General features: G+C 45.3%; 1 protein-coding gene across 12 annotated transcripts in view; it reads left to right on the top strand.

The window, feature by feature from the left end:
- PRKAG2 (protein kinase AMP-activated non-catalytic subunit gamma 2) overlaps nucleotides 1–18,497 on the top strand; it is a 333,499-nt gene that overhangs the window by 216,751 nt on the left and 98,251 nt on the right. For 10 of the 12 annotated variants that reach the window (XM_032762260.2, XM_032762259.2, XM_058428208.1 and 7 more), the window contains one exon: nucleotides 199–416. In XM_032762260.2, the coding sequence (XP_032618151.1) occupies nucleotides 199–416 (218 nt within the window). Of the gene's footprint in view, nucleotides 1–198; nucleotides 417–18,497 lie in introns of those variants that run through there. The other 2 variants (XM_058428237.1, XM_058428231.1) reach the window with 2 other exon arrangements.

The raw sequence follows: 18,497 nt of genomic DNA, 5'->3' as shown, positions 1-18,497 counted from the left end.
TTCCTGGAGGCCGGACCTCTGACCGCCTGCAACGTCCCTTCCTGGAGGCCGGACCTCTGACCACCCCCGACGTCCCTTCCTGGGGGCCGGACCTCTGACCACCCCCAATGTCCCTTCCTGGAGGCCGGACCTCTGACCGCCCCCGACGTCCCTTCCTGGAGGCCGGACCTCTGACCGCCCTTGGTGTTTCTTCTGCAGCCTCCGGCCTCTCCTCCTCTCCATCAACACCCACCCAAGTGACCAAGCAGCACACATTTCCCCTGGAATCCTATAAGCACGAGCCTGAACGGTTAGAGAATCGCATCTATGCCTCGTCTTCCCCTCCGGACACAGGGCAGAGGTTCTGCCCGTCTTCCTTCCAGAGCCCGACCAGGCCTCCACTGGCATCACCGACACACTATGCTCCCTCCAAAGCCGTAAGTCTGGGCCCTTCTGTGGGTGGGGCTGCCGGGTGGCAGTGGGAGGGCAGAGTGGTTATTGCCCCAAGCCGCACAGTCTATCTGCAGCCGAGGCCGAGGCTGTGTGCTCCCAACGTCTTCAGGATGTTGTATCATAAACCACAGGCTGAGGGAGAAATGGTGAGGGCACAATAGCAAATGGAAATACACAAAAAATAGCTGGGTGCGGTGGCTCACACCTGTAGTCCCAGCACTTTGGGAGGCCAAGATAGGCAGATCACTTGAGGCCAGGAGTTCGAGACCAGCCTGGCCAACATGGCAAAACGCTGTCTCTACCAAAACGGCAAAAATTAGCTGGGTGTGGTGGCGTGCACCTGTGTCCCAACTACTCAGGAGGCTGAGGCATGAGAATTGCTTGGACCCAGGTGGCAGATGCTGCAGTGAGCTGAGTCATGACACGGCACTCCAGCCCCTATGTAACGAGCAGGCTCTGTCTGAAAAGAAAAAAAAGAAACAAAATGAAAAATGATAACATCTGGGACATGACCAGGAGGAGGTTTTCTTTCCCCTCAGCTTCTTAAAAATCATTCGCTGAAAGCTTTATTTGAATTTACCTTTCTTGGAATACTACAGTATTCATAAAATGTCATAGGTAAAGAAAAAAAAAAAAAGTAAAACAAACAGAAGTGTTATTCTAGAGGTTTAAGATTTCGAGTCTGACATCATCAGACTTAGGATGCCCTCTTCGGAAGGGGAGCGTTTCACAGAGGAGTGGGATGGAGCAGCAGACGCGTGCAGCCTCCAGTGCTTCCTGAGACCAAGGCAGCGGATCTCCGCCGCTTCACTAAGCGCTTAAGCACTCTCTATTTCAACACAATGGGCCCTACCGAGACCTCAGCTGTCACTGCTGGTTTAGTTACTGCAGGTACCCAGTATTATTCCCATGCCCAGCGATGCTGTGACAGCCACATCCCTGAGTCTACCTGTATGGCTGGAACCGCTCCATTCAATTGTCATATTAGTGTCACATGTCACTGGGGCATGACATAGTGCCACACACTGGATGGCTTAAAACAATAGAAATGTACTGTCTCACTGTTCTGGAGGCCAAAAGTCCAAAGTCAAGGTGTTGGCAGCGCTACACTCTCTTCAAAGCCTCTAGGGAGGGTCCTTCCTTGCCTTCTCCAGCTTCAGCTTGTGACAGTGTTACTCCAGTCTCTGTCCCGTTCTCACATAGCCATCCTCCCTTTGTCTTTCTTTGCATCCCAATTTCCTTCTTATAAGAACACAAGGCCAGGCATGGTGGCTCATTCCTGTAAACCCAGCACTTTGGAAGGCCAAGGTGGATGGATCACTTGAGGCCAAGAGTTCGAGACGAGCCTGGCCAGCATGGTGAAACCCTGTCTACTAAAAATACAAAAAATTAGCTTGGCGTGGTGGTGGGCACCTGTAATCCCAGCTACTCGGGAGGCTGAGGCATGAGAACCGCGGGAACCCAGAGGCAGAGGTTGCAGTGAGCCGAGATTGCACCACTCCACTCCAGCCTGGGTGACAGAGCGAGACACTGTCTCCAAAAAAAAAAAAAAAAAAAGCTACATTGGATGAGGGCCCACCCCTGTGATCTTAACCTGATTATATCTGCAAAGACACTATTTCCAAAAGTCACATTCACAGGTACTGGGACTTAGAACTTCAACATCTGTTTTTAGGAGACACAGTCCAATCTGTAACAGTTGTTATCTTTTGGGAGAAGATGCGTTGCCATGCTGAGAACGTACCATTCCTATTCTTGTTCATTCAGTTATTTTATTAAACACAGATGTAGCAAAGTATTAGTTTAGGTGCCAAAGGTTAAACTGCAAGTTATTGTTCCTGCCTTCTAGAGCTTACAAGCTGATTGGGAACTGAACAGTACTGGGGAGAAACAGCTCAGTAAAGGGGGAAAGCGGTTTCGCCGGGATAATGAGTGGCACAGTCTGCCCTATGGGAGGGAGAAACGGAAAACCTCTGGTCTGATAAGGGCAATGACAGCTTCAAGGCACGTCACCTGCTGAGCTGAGCCTGGAGTACTGTCAGTGTTTACATTAAGGGAGAAGGAAGGGAGAACCTTCTAGAAAAGAAAATCAGGCTTTGACTAGGGATCATGGATTAGAATAACCCCATTTAAGAAGAGACAGTGGTTTGACGAGAAAAGCACGATTTATTTGAGGTCATTTGAAAGGATAGTGACAGACACAGACACAGGGCTCTTCCACGGGTCCCTGATGTTTCACGGCAGCAGCTTTGTGCTGGGGACAAGCCCAGAGCCTTTCCAGTTGAAAGAAAAGAGAATCCAGGAGTGCTCTGGGTTTGCTGTCAGCTTCCTCCCCGCGAGTGTAACAGGAAAGTGATGTTCTTAACTATTTATACCTCACACAACCATGCAGCCCTTGGCCAAGGCCAACAAGTATAGGTCCTTCCAGGCTTGCCACGGGGGTCAGAGAGGGAGTGTCCTGGGGTCAGAGAGGGAGTGAGTGTGCTCAGCTGTGTCCCATACTCAGCAGCTGACCTGGAGCACGTGCCCTGGGCCCAGCACGCGGCTGGCAGCAGGAGTGTGCAGTCGAGTGAGATTTCAACAACAATCCAAATGTAGTGAATGCATAAACAAATGTGGTGTATACAGATGATGGAATAGTACCCAGCCTTAAAAAGGAAGGAAGTTCCGACACAGGCAGTGACACGGAGGGGCCCTGAGGACCTTGTGCTGAGTGAAATAAGCCAGGCACAAAAGGACACGTACTGCATAATGCCACTTATAGCAGTCCCTAGAGTCATCCAAATAGAGACGGAAGATAGAATGGTGGGTGCCAGGGGCTGGGGGGAGGGGAAAAGATGAGTTAGTGTTTGACAGAGACAGAGTTTCAGTTTGGAAAAGTGAAGAAGTTCTGGCAATGAATGGTGGTGATGGCAAAACAACAATATGAATGTACTTATTGCCACTGAACTGTACACTTGAAAATAGTTCAAATGGTGGCCGGGCACAGTGGCTCACGCCTGTAATCCCAACACTTTGGGAGGCCGAAGCGGGTGGATCACAAGATCAGGAGATCAAGACTATCCTGGCTAATACGGTGAAACCCCATCTCTACTAAAAATACAAAAAATTATCCGGGCGTGATGGCAGACACCTGTAATCCCAGCTACTTGGGAGGCTGAGGCAGGAGAATCGCTTGAACCCGGGAGGCAGAGCTTGCGGTGAGCCGAGATGGCGCCACTGCGCCACTGCACTCCAGCCTGGGCGACAGAGCAAGACTCCTTCTCAAAAAAAAAAAAAAAAAATAGTTCAAATGGTGGCCAGGAGCAGTGGCTCATGCCTGTAATCCCAGGGCAACAAGAGTGAAACTCCATCTCAAAAAAAAAAAAAAAAAAAAAGTTCAAATGGTAACTTTTATGTATATTTACCACCATAAAAGAAAAAGAGGAATGATCTGGTCAAGACTCCAATTTTTATGTCATTGAGCTTCTGAAAATCAGGCTGATGGCCCAAGGCTCTGCACTTAACATTTTGAAAGGATGTATTTCAAGGAGTGGAAGAGAATGTCCCCATTGGTTACCTGATGGTAAGCATGCCCCTCACCCCCCTTGTAAGTTTCAGCCCTCAGGCCTTCCAGGGCTGCCTTCGCCTGCGTCATTCACGGCCTCTGTGGCCAAGGTTTGGCTCAAGCCCTTTCTGCTTTCAGCATCCTGGCAGCAGGTTAACCTGATTACTCGGCAAAGACTCTGCTTCCAAATAAGGTTACAGTCACAGGTACCAGGGCTTAGAACCTCAACCTCTTTTCAGAGGACACAATTCAACCCAAAACAGTTGTTATCTTTTGGGAGAAGATGTGTTTGGCATGCAGAGAACATATCATTATGTTCTGGCAGCAGGGTGGGTGGTAGTTTCAAGTTTGTAGAAATTTGCTCCTTTATAATTGGATTTTATTGAGTATCTTTAATTTATGAGCTAAATTCCTTATGAGCTTGGCTGATTCTGTTAATTTGGCTACCAGGATAATCTCCAGGGAGGAATGTGAGTTACTTAAAGACTTTTGATGGTCTGAAAATATTTAGATATAATTTATCTCTGCCTTTTGTAATAAAAAGATACTTTCTGTAAACATCGACCATGAAGATCATTTTTATAAAATCTGTTCCCATGAATTTTATTCTAAAATAGGGAAGGGAATGGAGAAAATTAGTCTTTAGGAGACAGCACTCCTTTTTTTTTTTTTTTTTTTTTTTTGAGACAGTCTCGCTCCGTCATCCAGGCTGGAGTGCCTTGCCATGATCTCAGCTCACTGCAACCTCTGCCTCCTGGGTTCAAGCAATTCTCCTGCCTCGGCCTCTCGAGTAGCTGGGGCTACAGGCATGCACCACCACACCCAGCTAATTTTTATATTTTTAGTAGAGATGGGGTTTTGCCATGTTGGCCAGGCTGGTCTCGAACTCTTGACCTCAGGTGAATCCGCCCACCTTGGCCTCCCAAAGTGCTGGGATTATAGGCGTGAGCCACCACACGCAGCCAACAGCACTCATTTTATCATGTATTTATTCAGCAAATACCTATTAAGCAACTTATGTGCCCAAAACTGCTAGCATGGGTAATAGGATGACAAATATGTGAGCCCTGCTAATGGGAAAAGGCCAATGTTTGTTTTATTTACCATTTGATTAACAGCTCCGTGCATTATGCATAGGAAGGTGTCAGTGAATATCTACTAATTGAACAAAGGAAGGAGCTTTTGTTTCTTTAGGAAGAACAGACAGGTAATTCATTACAATGGAGTGTGATAGAACCTGTTCCATTATTGTGGGAGGAAACCCTATCCTATCTTGATGAGTGGAAGAGCTGATCCCAGAGGAAGTCGAAATTGTTTTCAGCAGGGAAGAGCAATAATCAGCTCTGCATTTTAGGGTGATCCCCTAACTGGGTATGGAAATTAGATTGGATGTGGTTAGAACAGGAGCCCAGACGAGATGCAGTGTGAAATAATCTAGGCCTCGGTAGCAGCTGAAGGTAGAAAGAAATGGAATCATATTTAAAAGTATAGGGCTATTTTGAAGGTAAAATTGAAAGGAATTTGGAAGGTAGTGGTTGATTAATTGAAGGGGAAGGAGACAAATCAAGGGTGATTCCAAAGGTTTTGCCATGGGAAAGTGGATGGATGATAGTTCCAGCTCTGGGGGTATGGAGCAGAGGAGGAAGAGGAGCAGGGTGTATATGTGAGTGCATGGGTGTGGGTGTGTGTGGGCATGCATGCAGGTGCGTGTGCATGCAGGTCTGTGCACAGGTGTGTGTGCATGCAGGTGTATGTATGCAGGTGAGTGTGCATGCAGGTATGTGCATGCAGGTATGTACACAGGTGTGTGTGCATGCAAGTGTGTGGGCAAGCAGGTGTGTATGCATGCAAGTGTGTGTGCATGCAGGTGTGTGCACAGGTTGTACATGCAGGTGTGTGCATGCAGGTGTGTGTGCATGCAGGTGTGTGTGCATGCAGGTATGTGCATGCAGGTGTGTGCATGCAAGTGTGTGTGCAGGTATGTGTGCATGCAGGTGTGTGCACAGGTGTGTGCCTGTAGGTATGTGTGCATGCAGGTATGTGCATGCAGGTGTGTGTACATGCAGGTATGTGCATGCAGGTGTGTGTGCATGCAAGTGTGTGTGCAGGTATGTGTGCATGCAGATGTGTGCACAGGTGTGTGCCTGCAGGTATGTGTGCATGCAGGTGTGTGCACAGGTGTGTGTGCATGCAGGTGTGTGTGCAGGTATGTGTACATGCAGGTGTGTGCACAGGTGTGTGTGCAGGTGGTGGTAGTCCAGTAAGGTGCCTGTGGCACATTTAAGTCGAGGTGCCCAAAGGGCAAGTGGATATTGAGTCTGGAGCTGGAACTTCAATTTGAAAATCATTCAGATATAAGTGGCAATTGGTGCTATAATAGTAGGTGAAATAATTCTTAGAAATGTATGGCAGATGAAAAGAGAACCAGAAAACACGTGGACATCTAAGGGACAATCAAAAGAAAAGGATTCTGAATTCCCTGGAAAGGAGGCAGAAATCCAAGTGAACACAGCATCACAGGAGCAAAGGGAATGTGTGTAATCGTGTTTCACATACTAAGAGCGTTGAGTGACATCAAATGCAGCCAACTAGTTGTGTAACATAACGTCTAAGGTCATTGTGACTTCGGCAAGGATACTTTTAGTGTCAGGGTCGACAGCAGAAGCTATGTAATGTGGGTTGATGATTAAGGGATAAAGAAGTGGTGATCTCTAGTGTAGATAGCTCAAGTATCCTGATGTGAGAGAAAGGACAGGGGCTGTAGCTAGAAGAATGGAGGTGATGGTATCTTCCTGCAAAGAGGAATAGACTCAGACCCTACTTGGGAAAGAGTGAGTGCAGGGAGAAATTAAAGATTGGAGAGAAAAGAAAGTGTCATGCCCGGTCTTACGAAGGAAAGGAGTGCATTTCCTTATAGGCAGTGGGAGCACATCAAGCACTTGCGATGGAGATGTTTGTCTTGGACCAATGGGAGGAGAGTCATCTTCTATTGGTTTGAAAACTTCTACTGCAAAGGTGTTAGGATGATCAGCACTTTTCCAATTTCCTTCCACAGTAGTCACTCCCATGCTCCCCGTCTTTTTCTCCTAGGAATTCACTTTTGATTTATTGGAAGCAGAGCCTGAGCTGGGGTTTCAGGAGCAAGTTTGTTTGTTTATTAAGGGAGTACTCTCAGAAGGAACCTGTAAGAGGGAGAGAGAAAGGAAGAAGAAGCTGAGCAGAGATGTGGTTTCAGATAAGATCCACTCTCAGCCTGTGACAGGAGAGGAGATTGGTGCTGTAAATTGCCCCAGAATTTGCCCTACCTTGAGGCAAGACAGCTGGATTTTGTGCCCTCACACAAGACAGCCTTTAGTTATAGGATGTCCCAGGACAAAGAAGATGCATGTCCAGCTGAGATGGCTTTGATCACCCAAGAGCAATCCTGCTAAAAATGTTGCAGGTGTGAGCCATCAGCAGCAGCTTCTGCAGCAGCTGGGTGCACCAGAGCCCATTAAAATGAATCGAGGACATCTCCTACAGTCTGAATTCTCTATGCTCTTCTTTTGCCAGCTGATTCATGTATCCGGCAGATTTGAGTACTGTCTTAGTCTGTTTAATGTTGCTGTAACAATATACCTGAGGCTGGGTACTTTATAAAGAAAAGAGATTTAATTGATTCATGATTCTGGGGTCTGGAAAGCTCAAGATAGAGCAGCCGCATCTGATGAAGACCTCATGCCTCTTCCATTCATGGAAAGTAGAAAGGGAGTAGACGTGTGCAAAGAGATCACCTGGCAAGAGAGAGAAACTGAGGAAGACAGGCACTTTTTAACAACCTGCTCTCAAGGGAACTAATCCATTCCTGTGAGATACCCCTGCAGTAGGGTATTAATCTATTCATGAGGGACCTGCCCCCATGGCCCAAACACCTCCCACTAGGCCCCACCTCTCAAACTGCCACATTGGGGGATCAAATTGCAACATGGGTTTTGACGGGAACAAACCACATCCAAACCATAGTTGATACTACATCAGTTTTTCTATTGCTGCATAGCAATAACCTCCCCAAAACTTAACCACCGTTTACTTAACTCACAATTCTGTGGGTCAGCAATTTGGGTGGGCATTCTTCTGGTCTTGATTGTGCTTATTCATACTACATCTTTGGTCACCTACCAGGTTACTTGGGGACTGGCTGGACCAGAGTGACCTCAGCAGGAACAGCTAGCTTGTCTCAATTCCACATGGTCTCTTTTCCAGCAGGCTAGCCCCAGCTCATTCAAATGCCTGTGACAGGGTTCCAAGAGAGACAGAAGTATATGCAAGGTCCCTGGAGGCCTAGGCTCCGAACAAGCACATGGTAGTTCCTCCTATGCAAGGTAGAATCTGTTTCCTCTTCCCCAGATCTGGGTTGGCCTTATGATTTGCTTTAGCCAACAAAATGAAGCAGAAGTGGCAGTCACATTACAAAGGGAGTGGATACAGGAAGAAGTGGAGGATTAGGCACACCTCTATCTCTACCAAGACAATCTACCTTATCACTTGGTTTCAACAGCTAGGTCTGCAGTTGAATACGTGATGTGCTAGATAGAATCTGGAGGTTCATTTGGCTATATTTAGATGGTTGACAGCTCTGAGAATAATCTTCCTGTAAAGTAGATTGTTGCAGTTTGCATCCCCTCAGATACAGACTCTAGGAAGAGATTGGTGTGCAAGATGTTTATCAGGAAATGCTCTCAGGATTGACACCTGTGGGAGAAGGGAAGGCAGAAAGATTGGGCAGAGGGTGAGGTTGTGATGCAATGCAGTCTCAACAAAGGCCTCAGCTAACCCACAGGGAGGGCTAAGCTGGGGCGGCTCATCAGAGTTGTCCCAGGTTGGTGCAAAGAAACTAGGCCTTTATACTCTGACACCAGCCAGTCAGTAGATGACAGCTGTCCTGGGCACAGAGCTGACCTTGGGCAAGGCAACTCTCTTCAGCCAAGGGCAATCCTGGCTAATAGTTGAAGGTTGTCAGTTGGCAGGATTCTCAACAGCTGGGGAAATACCCTTCATTTCTGAAAGGGGATCTGGGTAGTGAAGCATGGAAAATACATGGGATTTTTCTCCCCTTCATTTTTAATTTTATGATACCAAAATCCTGACAGAAAATAAGGGCTGTCCTATTTCTTCTTCTTATATATTTAATATATAACTAAACTAAAGGGAAGGCTGCAGGATGGTTGGTTAGGACTGAATGAAGAAGTTTCATTAGGCCCAGGCAGGGAGGAACTAAGGCCCCTTGCCAACAGCCATCACTAGCTTGCCAGCCATGGGAAGGCATACCATGGAAGTGGATCATCCAGCCCCAGTTGAACCTTCAGATTAGGCAGCCCCAGCTATACCCAACTGAGAGACCTCATGAAAGACCATGAACCAGGACTGTCCAACTGAACTGGTCATGAATTCCTGACCCATGGAAACCATAAGAGATACTGTATTCGTTTGCTGGGACTATCATAACAATACCACAGGCTGGGCGACTTAAACAACAGAAGTTGATGTGTCACAGTTCTGGAGGCTGGAAGTCCAAGATCAAGGTGTTGGCAGGTTCGGTTTCTCCTGAGGCCTCTCTCCTTGGCTTACAGAGGCATCGCTGTGCTCTCATGTGGCTGTTTCTCTGTGTGCACTCATCCTTGGCATCTCCTCTCCTTCTTTTAAGGATACAAGTCCTATTGGACTAGGGCCAACCCTATGGCCTCACTTAAACTTAATTACCTCTTTAAAGGCTCTGTCTGCAAATACAGTCACATTGGAAGTTAGGGATCCAGCATATGAATTTCGAGGAAATATATAACACATAAATTCAGTCCATAACAGATAATAAATTATTGTTGTTTTAAGCCACTGAGTTTTGGGTGATTTGTTATGGATCAGTAGATAACTAATACTTGTTTCATCTGGGTGAGGGGAGGTAGCATAACTCAGTGAATTGAACCATGGATAATAAACTCAAGAGCTTTGAGTTGTTTTTAAAAATGGACTGTCTTTTGCCATTCATTCAATCTCCAAGACCCCTAGTTTTCCTATTATGAAAATTTGGGAGAAGATCACTGACCAGTCTTTCAAAGTTGTTATGTGAAATAATTACTTCTTCTTTCAAAGATAGAAAGGCACCTTAAAAATCTATAAATATCTCAAATCCCTTGACATTAAGGAACAGTTAAAGATTTTATATGCACCACTTTGTTCTTATATTCCTATCTGCCATTTTAGATACCCTTACAACCTCATAAGGTCTTGATGTTAAAGCTGTCTGCCCAGAAATGGTAAACTAGCAGCTCCATACTCTATGACTCACAACAGATTAGATACTTTAAAAATAGTTTGGAAAAATTTCACATTGGGTCAAGGAGTAGGAGCTACAGAGAGAACTGATTCTCAGCGGGATTGGTTATCACGAGAGCTGGCACTTAGACAAGTGCTGCCTGTGTGCTGAAGAGACAGGCAGAGAGTGTCTATTCTCCCAGCTGTCAAAAAAATATTATAATTGGCATTCTTCCTATGTTCCTGCACTGTTGGAATCATGACTCAATGAACAGAAAGAAGGCAGAGAGAGAGACACACATGACTGGGAGCGTGGCCCTTTTTTCTGAGCAGTGGCCGGGGTCTTTGGGATTCTTATTCATTCTGTTCCCCAGGGTAGCTGAGCTCCAAAGAAAAGATGTTGGATCTTTTTAATGTGATAAACACCCTGCCTCTGTCGTCTCCCCAGGGACCCATGAGAGGACTCACTTGTTCAGCGGTCATTTCCTATCTGCCTGGCACTGTCCTAGGCCCTGAGCACTCAGAGACCATTGGGATCATTCCTGTCTTTGAGAGTCTCCCCAGCAAAAAGAGGGTGCATCCTGTAGAAGCAGAACTCTGGAGCTAAAGCCATTGAAGGGTGCATCCTGCCTCTTCACTCACCGGGCAGCAAAACTAACAGATGAAATGTCTACTCCTACAGATGCACAGGTCACATGGCCTTGGATTAGCATCATTTTGGTCATGGGGATGCAAGTGTAGGGTAAAAAATGGAAATGTCCAGTAGTGTATTATTTTGCTCCCTTGGTTGATAGAGTTCTCAAGATAAAATCTGCATCCCTTAACTATGACGATGGCCACTTTAGGATTCATCTTGAATTTTTCCACCCTAGAGAGGCAACCCTGCCTTCACCTGGGTGAGGCCAGGGCTCAAATATTGGTGTTGTAGAGTTGGGATGTTCACTAGAGTGAATCACAGGTAACCTACATATAGCACCTCTATTGGGAGGCAGAGTGCACCGTGATTATCTTTTTCCCTAACTTGGGCTGGCAATGTCAATAAAGGACATCACCTAGGTATGCAGTAGACCTTGAATATGTGTATTTCTTGTCTAAGAAACCATCATGATAAAACTGTCACCAATTTCAAAGCCAGGGACAGAAGCCAGTTGCAGAGGGTTGCAAAGTGAGTGTGAGATGACAAATTATGGGTGGAGGATGTGGACAGCTTTATCAAGAAGCTTGGTGTGAAGAGGAGATGTGAGTGAGGGCTTGGCTGGAGGAGGAGGGGGACCCAGGGAGGGAGGGCACCTCTTTTAAAAGATGAGAGTGACTCGGCATGTTCCTGTGCTAATGGGAAGTCCCTGCACCTTGGATCCCACTCTACCCAGGCCTCTGTTAAATGGGAATATCGGATTTATCTCACAGGGTTGCTGTGAGGCTCAAATGAGATAATTGTGTAAAGTTACTCCCCCAAAGGCTCAATGGCTAGCAAACGCTAAAGCCAAGATTTGAACCAAGGCAACTGGGCTCCAGAACCCGTGTTCTCAGCATGGTTGTCTGTCACCTCTGGAGAGATCCGAGATTCTCAGCTGATCCAAGGTTGACGCAGCATCTTAGCTCATGTACCTGATTAGGCGTTTGGCACATGGTGTCTCATGGGCCAAGTCTGGCCCACCACCTGGTTTTGTAATTAAAGTTTTATTGGCACACAGCCACGTGCATTCATTTATGTACTGTCCTTGCTGTTTTCATGCTGCAACAGCAGAGTGCGTTGCTGCAACAGAGACTTTATGGCTCACAAAGCCGAAATATTTCTATCTGGGCTTTTTTCAGAAAGTTTGTCAATCTGTGACTAATCTGTGCCAGAGCTTCCCTTTATACTGCTAGCCAATTGCTTGTTGGAACATCCAACGCAAAGGGGCAGATTGAGCCTCATTCCCAGAAAGGCAAGGGACAAGCAGTAGTGCTTTGCCTCACTAAAGACGTGGAGTGCATTCCACTGGAGAGGGCAGTGGAATTAGTCATTGGTCTTGCCCTTAAGGAGGACCAGACTGGCCACTAAGCTGGCAAAGTGGGCCAGATGTGGTGGCTTACGCCTGCAATCCCAGCAGTCTGGGAGGCTGAGGTGGGCAGATCACTTGAGCCCGGGAGTTCGAAACCAGCCTCAACATGGCAAAACCCCATCTCTATTAAAAATGCAAAAAATTAGCTGGGCTGGGGGTGCACACCTGTAGTCCCAGCTACTTGGGAGGCTGAGGTGGGAGTATCATCTGAGCCTAGGAGGTCAAGGCTGCAGTGAGCCATGATTGTGCCTGGGCGACAGGACTGAGACCCTGTTTGAAAAACAAACAAACAAAAATGTTGGCAAAGTGGTAAATAATCCAGCAGAGTTAGGACTTGAAGATTATACTCCTTGCCTTCAGAGCACTCTGCTTTTGGGCTGATTGAGGAGATTTGGAGTAACATAAAGTTAAGGTGGAAGGGTCTTTGTTCTTTCCCTTAAGCTCCTTGAATAAGGAAGTACTGCACATTTGAAGTGGCACAGACGAACATCATAAACTTGCCCTTGCCTCCCTTGCCATGGTTTCCAGAGGAGTGACCTGTTCAGACTTGTGTCGTTTTTTTGTTTTGTTTTGTTTTTTAAATTTTGGAAGAGACCAGGGTTTTGCCATGTTGGCCAGGCTGGTCTTGAACTCCTGACCTCAAGTGATCCACCCACCTCAGCCTCCCAAAGATTCCCAAAGTAATCCCAAATCCAGAGGGATTACAAGTGTGAGCCACTGCTCCAAGCCCAGACTTGTGTTTTATGTATTTGTTTGTTTATTTTTAGAGATAGGCTCTTCCTCTGTCACTCATGCTGGAGTACGATCATAGCTCACTGCAGCCTCAAACTCCTGGGCTCAAGCTATCCTGAGTAGCCTCCTAAGTAGCTGGGATTACCAGCACACACCACCATGCCCGACTAATTTTTCTTATGTTGTTGAAGAGATAGGTTCTCCCTATGTTGCCCAGGCTGGCCTTGAACTTCTGGGCTCAAGCCATCCTCCTTCCTTGGCCTCCCAAAGTGCTGGGAGCCACCACATCCAGCAACAGACTTGCATTTTATGGAATGTTTACTCTAGTAATAGGCTAGAGGCTGGAATTTGTGGGGACAAGACTAAACCAGAAAAGCAGTAAAGTGCTGCAGTAGCCCAGTGAGAGGTGACAAAAGGCTGAATTAAAGCCAAAGGAGTGGAGATTTAGAGGAAGGGATTCATTATAAAAGTGCAGCCTGGATATGTGGCGTGTGGAAAGAGGACTCTAGGGGGACTCTCCAGTTTCTGGCATGAAAGGAAGGATGACAGTGTCATTAAATTAGAAAAACACTGGAAGGAGAAGTAGAGCTGGGATGAAACCCAAGTTCCATTTGGTGCACATTTTCTTTCATTCCTTTGGGACATCAAATAGAAATGGCACGGACATGGATTAGAAGTCTGGTGTGGAGAAGCAGAGGTTAGAAAAATGATTCTCTTCGTATATTTTATTTCCCATGCATTAAGTCAACCAAATCAAGACTCTGAACACTTTCTACCTATATAACAGCCGGTGCGGGGAAGAAAGAAAATGTCGTTTAATTCTAATAAGGGATACTTCTTTACCAATAGAGTTGTGTGAAAATGCATTTGGGGGGCTGAACATTAAATAGTGGAAAAATTACTGTACCTATTTATGCATCCTAGATGGGCTTGTCTTGATTTGCATTTAGATGAGAATTCCTTCAGCTCAGAACCGGGACTGTCCCCTAACTCATAAGCACTTAGAAAAGCATTAACTTTAGTTGGCGAGGTATCCTTGGTACAACTGTGACACAAAACCTAATACCAGTGTTCCCTTAATGACTCAGGAGAAAGTAGCCATTGAAATGGTGGAAAAGTTTAGAACAAGCTTCCTTTGCCATCTCTTCGAGAAGGAACGCATGCCCTGTTAATCAATGACCGCCCAGCCTCTCTCACCGTGCTTGAGGAAACCTGTTTCGAAGGGTTGTGTATTTTTTCCACTCTTTTGGAGGCTGCGTGCAGGACTCTAAAGCATTATTATTCTAAGACCTGAATAAGAATGTCAGCTGCTCATCGTGGCGTGATTACAGACAGAGGTATATTTTATTTTTTTAAAAAATGAAAATTGAAACAGGTGGTTCAATGAAAAGCTTTCTAAGGAACTACACAGATGAAATTCTAATACGATTTCTACAGCTCTGCCCGTAATTTCCTCTTCACGTGCTGAATCAAAAGCCCTTTGGGAGGCCAAGGTGGGGGGTGGATCATATGAGGTCGGGAGTTCAAGACTAGCGTGACCAATACGGTGAAACCCTGTCTCTACCAAAAACACAAAAATTAGCCGGGTGCGGTGGCATGTGCCTGTAGTCCCAGCTACTCGGAGAGGCTGAGGCAGGAGAATTGCTTGAACCCAGGAGGCGGAGCTTGCAGTGAGCCAAGATTGCACCACTGCACTCCAGCCTGGGCGACAGAGCAAGACTCCGTCTCAAAAAAAAACAAAAACAAAAAAAGACAGTGAAAGGCCCATGGCTAGTTCTTTCACGAATTGGTCAGGCTATTCAACTATGGTGGTTCAGTCCGATTAAGCCATTACTTACTTTGCATTTGATTTTTCAAATCACATACATCTGGAGAAGTATTTGGTTCTCTCTTTTAAAAACAACATTCCTCTGAGATGAAGAAGTTCTGGAGATTGGTTACACCACAGTGTGAACACACTTAATACTACTGACTGTCTACTGAGAAATGGTTAAGATAGCAAACTATGCTATGTGTATTACACCACAACTCAAACTTTTTAAAAATGACATTCCTATGATTGTAAAAGGAAAAACATAAAAAAGAAAATTAAACCTTCCTGGAATTCCGCCACTTTGAGACAAATGGATTCCGGTGTCACATTTTTGTCCAACTTTTGTTGTTCCTTTATATACAAATATAGAAATGGACAGATAACAGATGTAGACCCTGCTAGAGACTATTCAGCAACTTAGCTTTTCACTTAATAGTATAATCAGGTACCTGTCTTCAATTTACATGGTTTCATTGTTGGAGGAATGTCATTTTTTAAAGTCTTATTTTCATAAAATCTAGTAGACACACAGTGTAAGTATTGCTTTATACAATTCAAATTATAAAGCAAACTACTGGGTCTAATATAGTAAACAACAAATGTTACATATAGCCTGGAGAGCATTTATTATATATCAAAAGCCATTGGATAGAGATTGTATTGCTATTTGGATAAAAATCGTGCAATTTCAGTAGAATGGCTCACTATAAATCAGATTCTTTTAAGAAACTAAGTATAGGCCGGGCGCGGTGGCTCACGCTTGTAATCCCAGCACTTTGGGAGGCCGAGGCGGGCGGATCACGAGGTCAGGAGATCGAGACCACGGTGAAACCCTGTCTCTACTAAAAATACAAAAAAATTAGCCGGGCGTGGTGGCGGGCGCCTGTAGTCCCAGCTACTCGGAGAGGCTGAGGCAGGAGAATGGCGTGAACCCGGGAGGCGGAGCTTGCAGTGAGCCGAGATTGCGCCACTGCACTCCAGCCTGAGTGAAAGAGCGAGACTCCGTCTCAAAAAAAAAAAAAAAGAAACTAAGTATATAGTACTTCAGTACCAGGGAGGCCATAAAAGTTTCTGAGTTATTTGCCTGCCCAAGACTCAGCTGCCGGTTTGAGGAGCTGGGAGATTGAAAGAAAGGAGATTTTCCTTCTTAAGATCTGTCCACGTTCCTGGACTTGAATCTGCCCTTTCACTTTTATTATGTCTAACAATTAAAGATTGATTTGGGGAATCTCTGAATACCAGTCTATGTGTTCACTACTCAGATCTAATACTAGCATTGGGATGTGGTATTAATATGGTTTATTCTTTTCCAGAATGTAGGGATGAATTGTGGAAATATTTTTTTTTTTTTTTTGAGACAGGGTCTCACTCTGTCACCCAGGCTGGAGTACAGTGGCATGATCATAGCTCACTGTAACCTCGAACTCCCAGCCTCAAGCAATCCTCCCGCCTCGGCCTCCTGAGTAGCTGGGACTACAGGCATGCGCTACCACACCTGGCAGAGAAATAATTTTTCATGAGCCATGGGTGATGTGTTTCAGACACAGCTAGTGGGAAAATATATACTTAATCTATTCAGAATTTTTTCTAGTGCAGCCTCCAAGAGGCCATCTATAGCACTCCATGCTGAAATACTCAAAGACATTATCTTCAAACTAAAGCCTTTGTCTTAGCTTAAGAATGTGTGATCCTTTCTGTTCCCAAGACACGTGTCTATAGATGGGACTGTGTTTACACTCTGCCTGTCTACTTATTCAATCTTACAAATGGGCAATTAAAGGAAAATTCTATTTTCCACCAGGCATTAACTGTATATTGCGTTTAGTCTACACATTAGTTTTGCACACATCTGTCTGCCTGGTCACCATGTGCAAACCCCCGTGTTAAGATATCTGCGTGGTGTGAGAAGAAAAGCCTCAAGGTCAACACAAATACTGATCCATGCCTTTTTATAAGGTGGTAAAGCAAATACAAAGGGCTTTTAGAACCAGTAGACTCAGAGCATCGTCAGCATTTACCCTGTTAACCTGACTTAAATGGGAGCGGTGTACATGCCATGGACTCCCCTGAACAAAGCAAAGTCAATTTTCTATTTTTCTGAGAAACAGAAGCAGGAGGCAGAGCAGTAGAGCAGGAATCTATGGCCCGGATAAAACAAACACAAATAATTTTTTTAAGTCTATGCAAAACAAAATCATAAAGACACAGATTTTTAAATAAACCACCTAGATCCAATGTCAGAAGATGGAATTGTATTTACAAATATATTTTGTTGAGTGGCTTGGGTGCATAGAAAAAGGTCAAATTTTATTTCTGTTCAAACAGCACTGTAACAAGTTACTATGAATCGTGGTTGATTGCCCAGGCACCAGATCCCCTCACTTCTCAAGAAAGTCAGCAAAATCTTCCTGCAGCTCAACACGGTACCAGCAGTACTGTACCCATCCATTACATTTCATTCCCATCCCCTCCAGTCTTACTGAATCACATTGTGAGTTGACTCAGCAGATCATCATCATCAGTAATTAGGAAATTCTTTACCTCATTTCCATCTTAGTCCTTTAATACAAATGGGCACCAGTCAAATAATAGAAACTGGCTTTTCATTTGTCTACACCAGAAATAACCTGATAGAATGCTTACAATGTGTTCTGCTAGATGCTTAGTGATAGAGCTGTAGGTTAGTTTAAAATTATCTTTTTTTTTTTTTTTTTTGAGATGGAGTCTCGCTCTGTCGCCCAGGCTGGAGTGCAGTGGCGCAGTCTCAGCTCACTGCAAGCTCTGCCTCCCGGGTTCACGCCATTCATCCTGCCTCAGCCTCTCCGAGTAGCTGGGACCACAGGCGCCCGCCACCACGCCCGGCTAATTTTTTTTTTTTTTTTGTATTTTTAGTAGAGACGGGGTTTCACCGTGGTCTTGATCTCCTGACCTCGTGATCCGCCCGCCTCGGCCTCCCAAAGTGCTGGGATTACAAGCGTGAGCCACCGCACCCGGCCTAAAATTATCTTATAACATGTTCTTCATTAATGTGCTTGGGATAAGCCTATTTTGTACTGTTTCAGCGTGTGTTCGCACCCCAATACTGAATTAGATCAGGCACTTTGGTGGCAAATAATTTTTGAAAATGTCATTTTCAGTCTTAATTTTCAATGGATTTCGCAAATGCATAAAACAACTCTTACTTTATAGGTGCTCTGGGATTTGTGGAATACATTTTTCCTTTTTTTTTTTTTTTTTTTTTCTTTTTGAGACAGTCTTGCTCTGTCACCCAGGCTGGAGTGCAATGGTGTGATCTTGGCTTACTGCAACCTCTGCCTCCCAGGTTCAAGCAATTCTTCTGCCTCAGCCTCCTGAGTAGCTGGGATTATAGGCACCTGCCACCACGCCCAGCTAATTTTATATTTTTAGTAGAGACGGGGTTTCACCATATTGGTCAGGCTGGTCTCAAACTCCTGACCTCGTGATCCGCCCGCCTCGGCCTCCCAAAGTGCTGGGATTACAGGCATGAGCCATTGCGCCCAGCCCCATTGTTCTCATTTATTTATTTATTTATTTATTTATTTATTTATTTATTTTTGAGACAGACTCTTGCTCTGTCGCCAGGCTGGAATACAGTGGTACAATCTCTGCTCACTGCAAT

Source organism: Hylobates moloch, unplaced genomic scaffold (assembly GCF_009828535.3).
Source record: "Hylobates moloch isolate HMO894 unplaced genomic scaffold, HMol_V3 SCAFFOLD_1, whole genome shotgun sequence".
In the NCBI taxonomy this organism is placed as follows: Eukaryota; Metazoa; Chordata; class Mammalia; order Primates; family Hylobatidae; genus Hylobates; species Hylobates moloch.
Note: the sequence above shows the minus strand (reverse complement) of the source record. Positions and strands in the feature narration are given on the sequence as shown.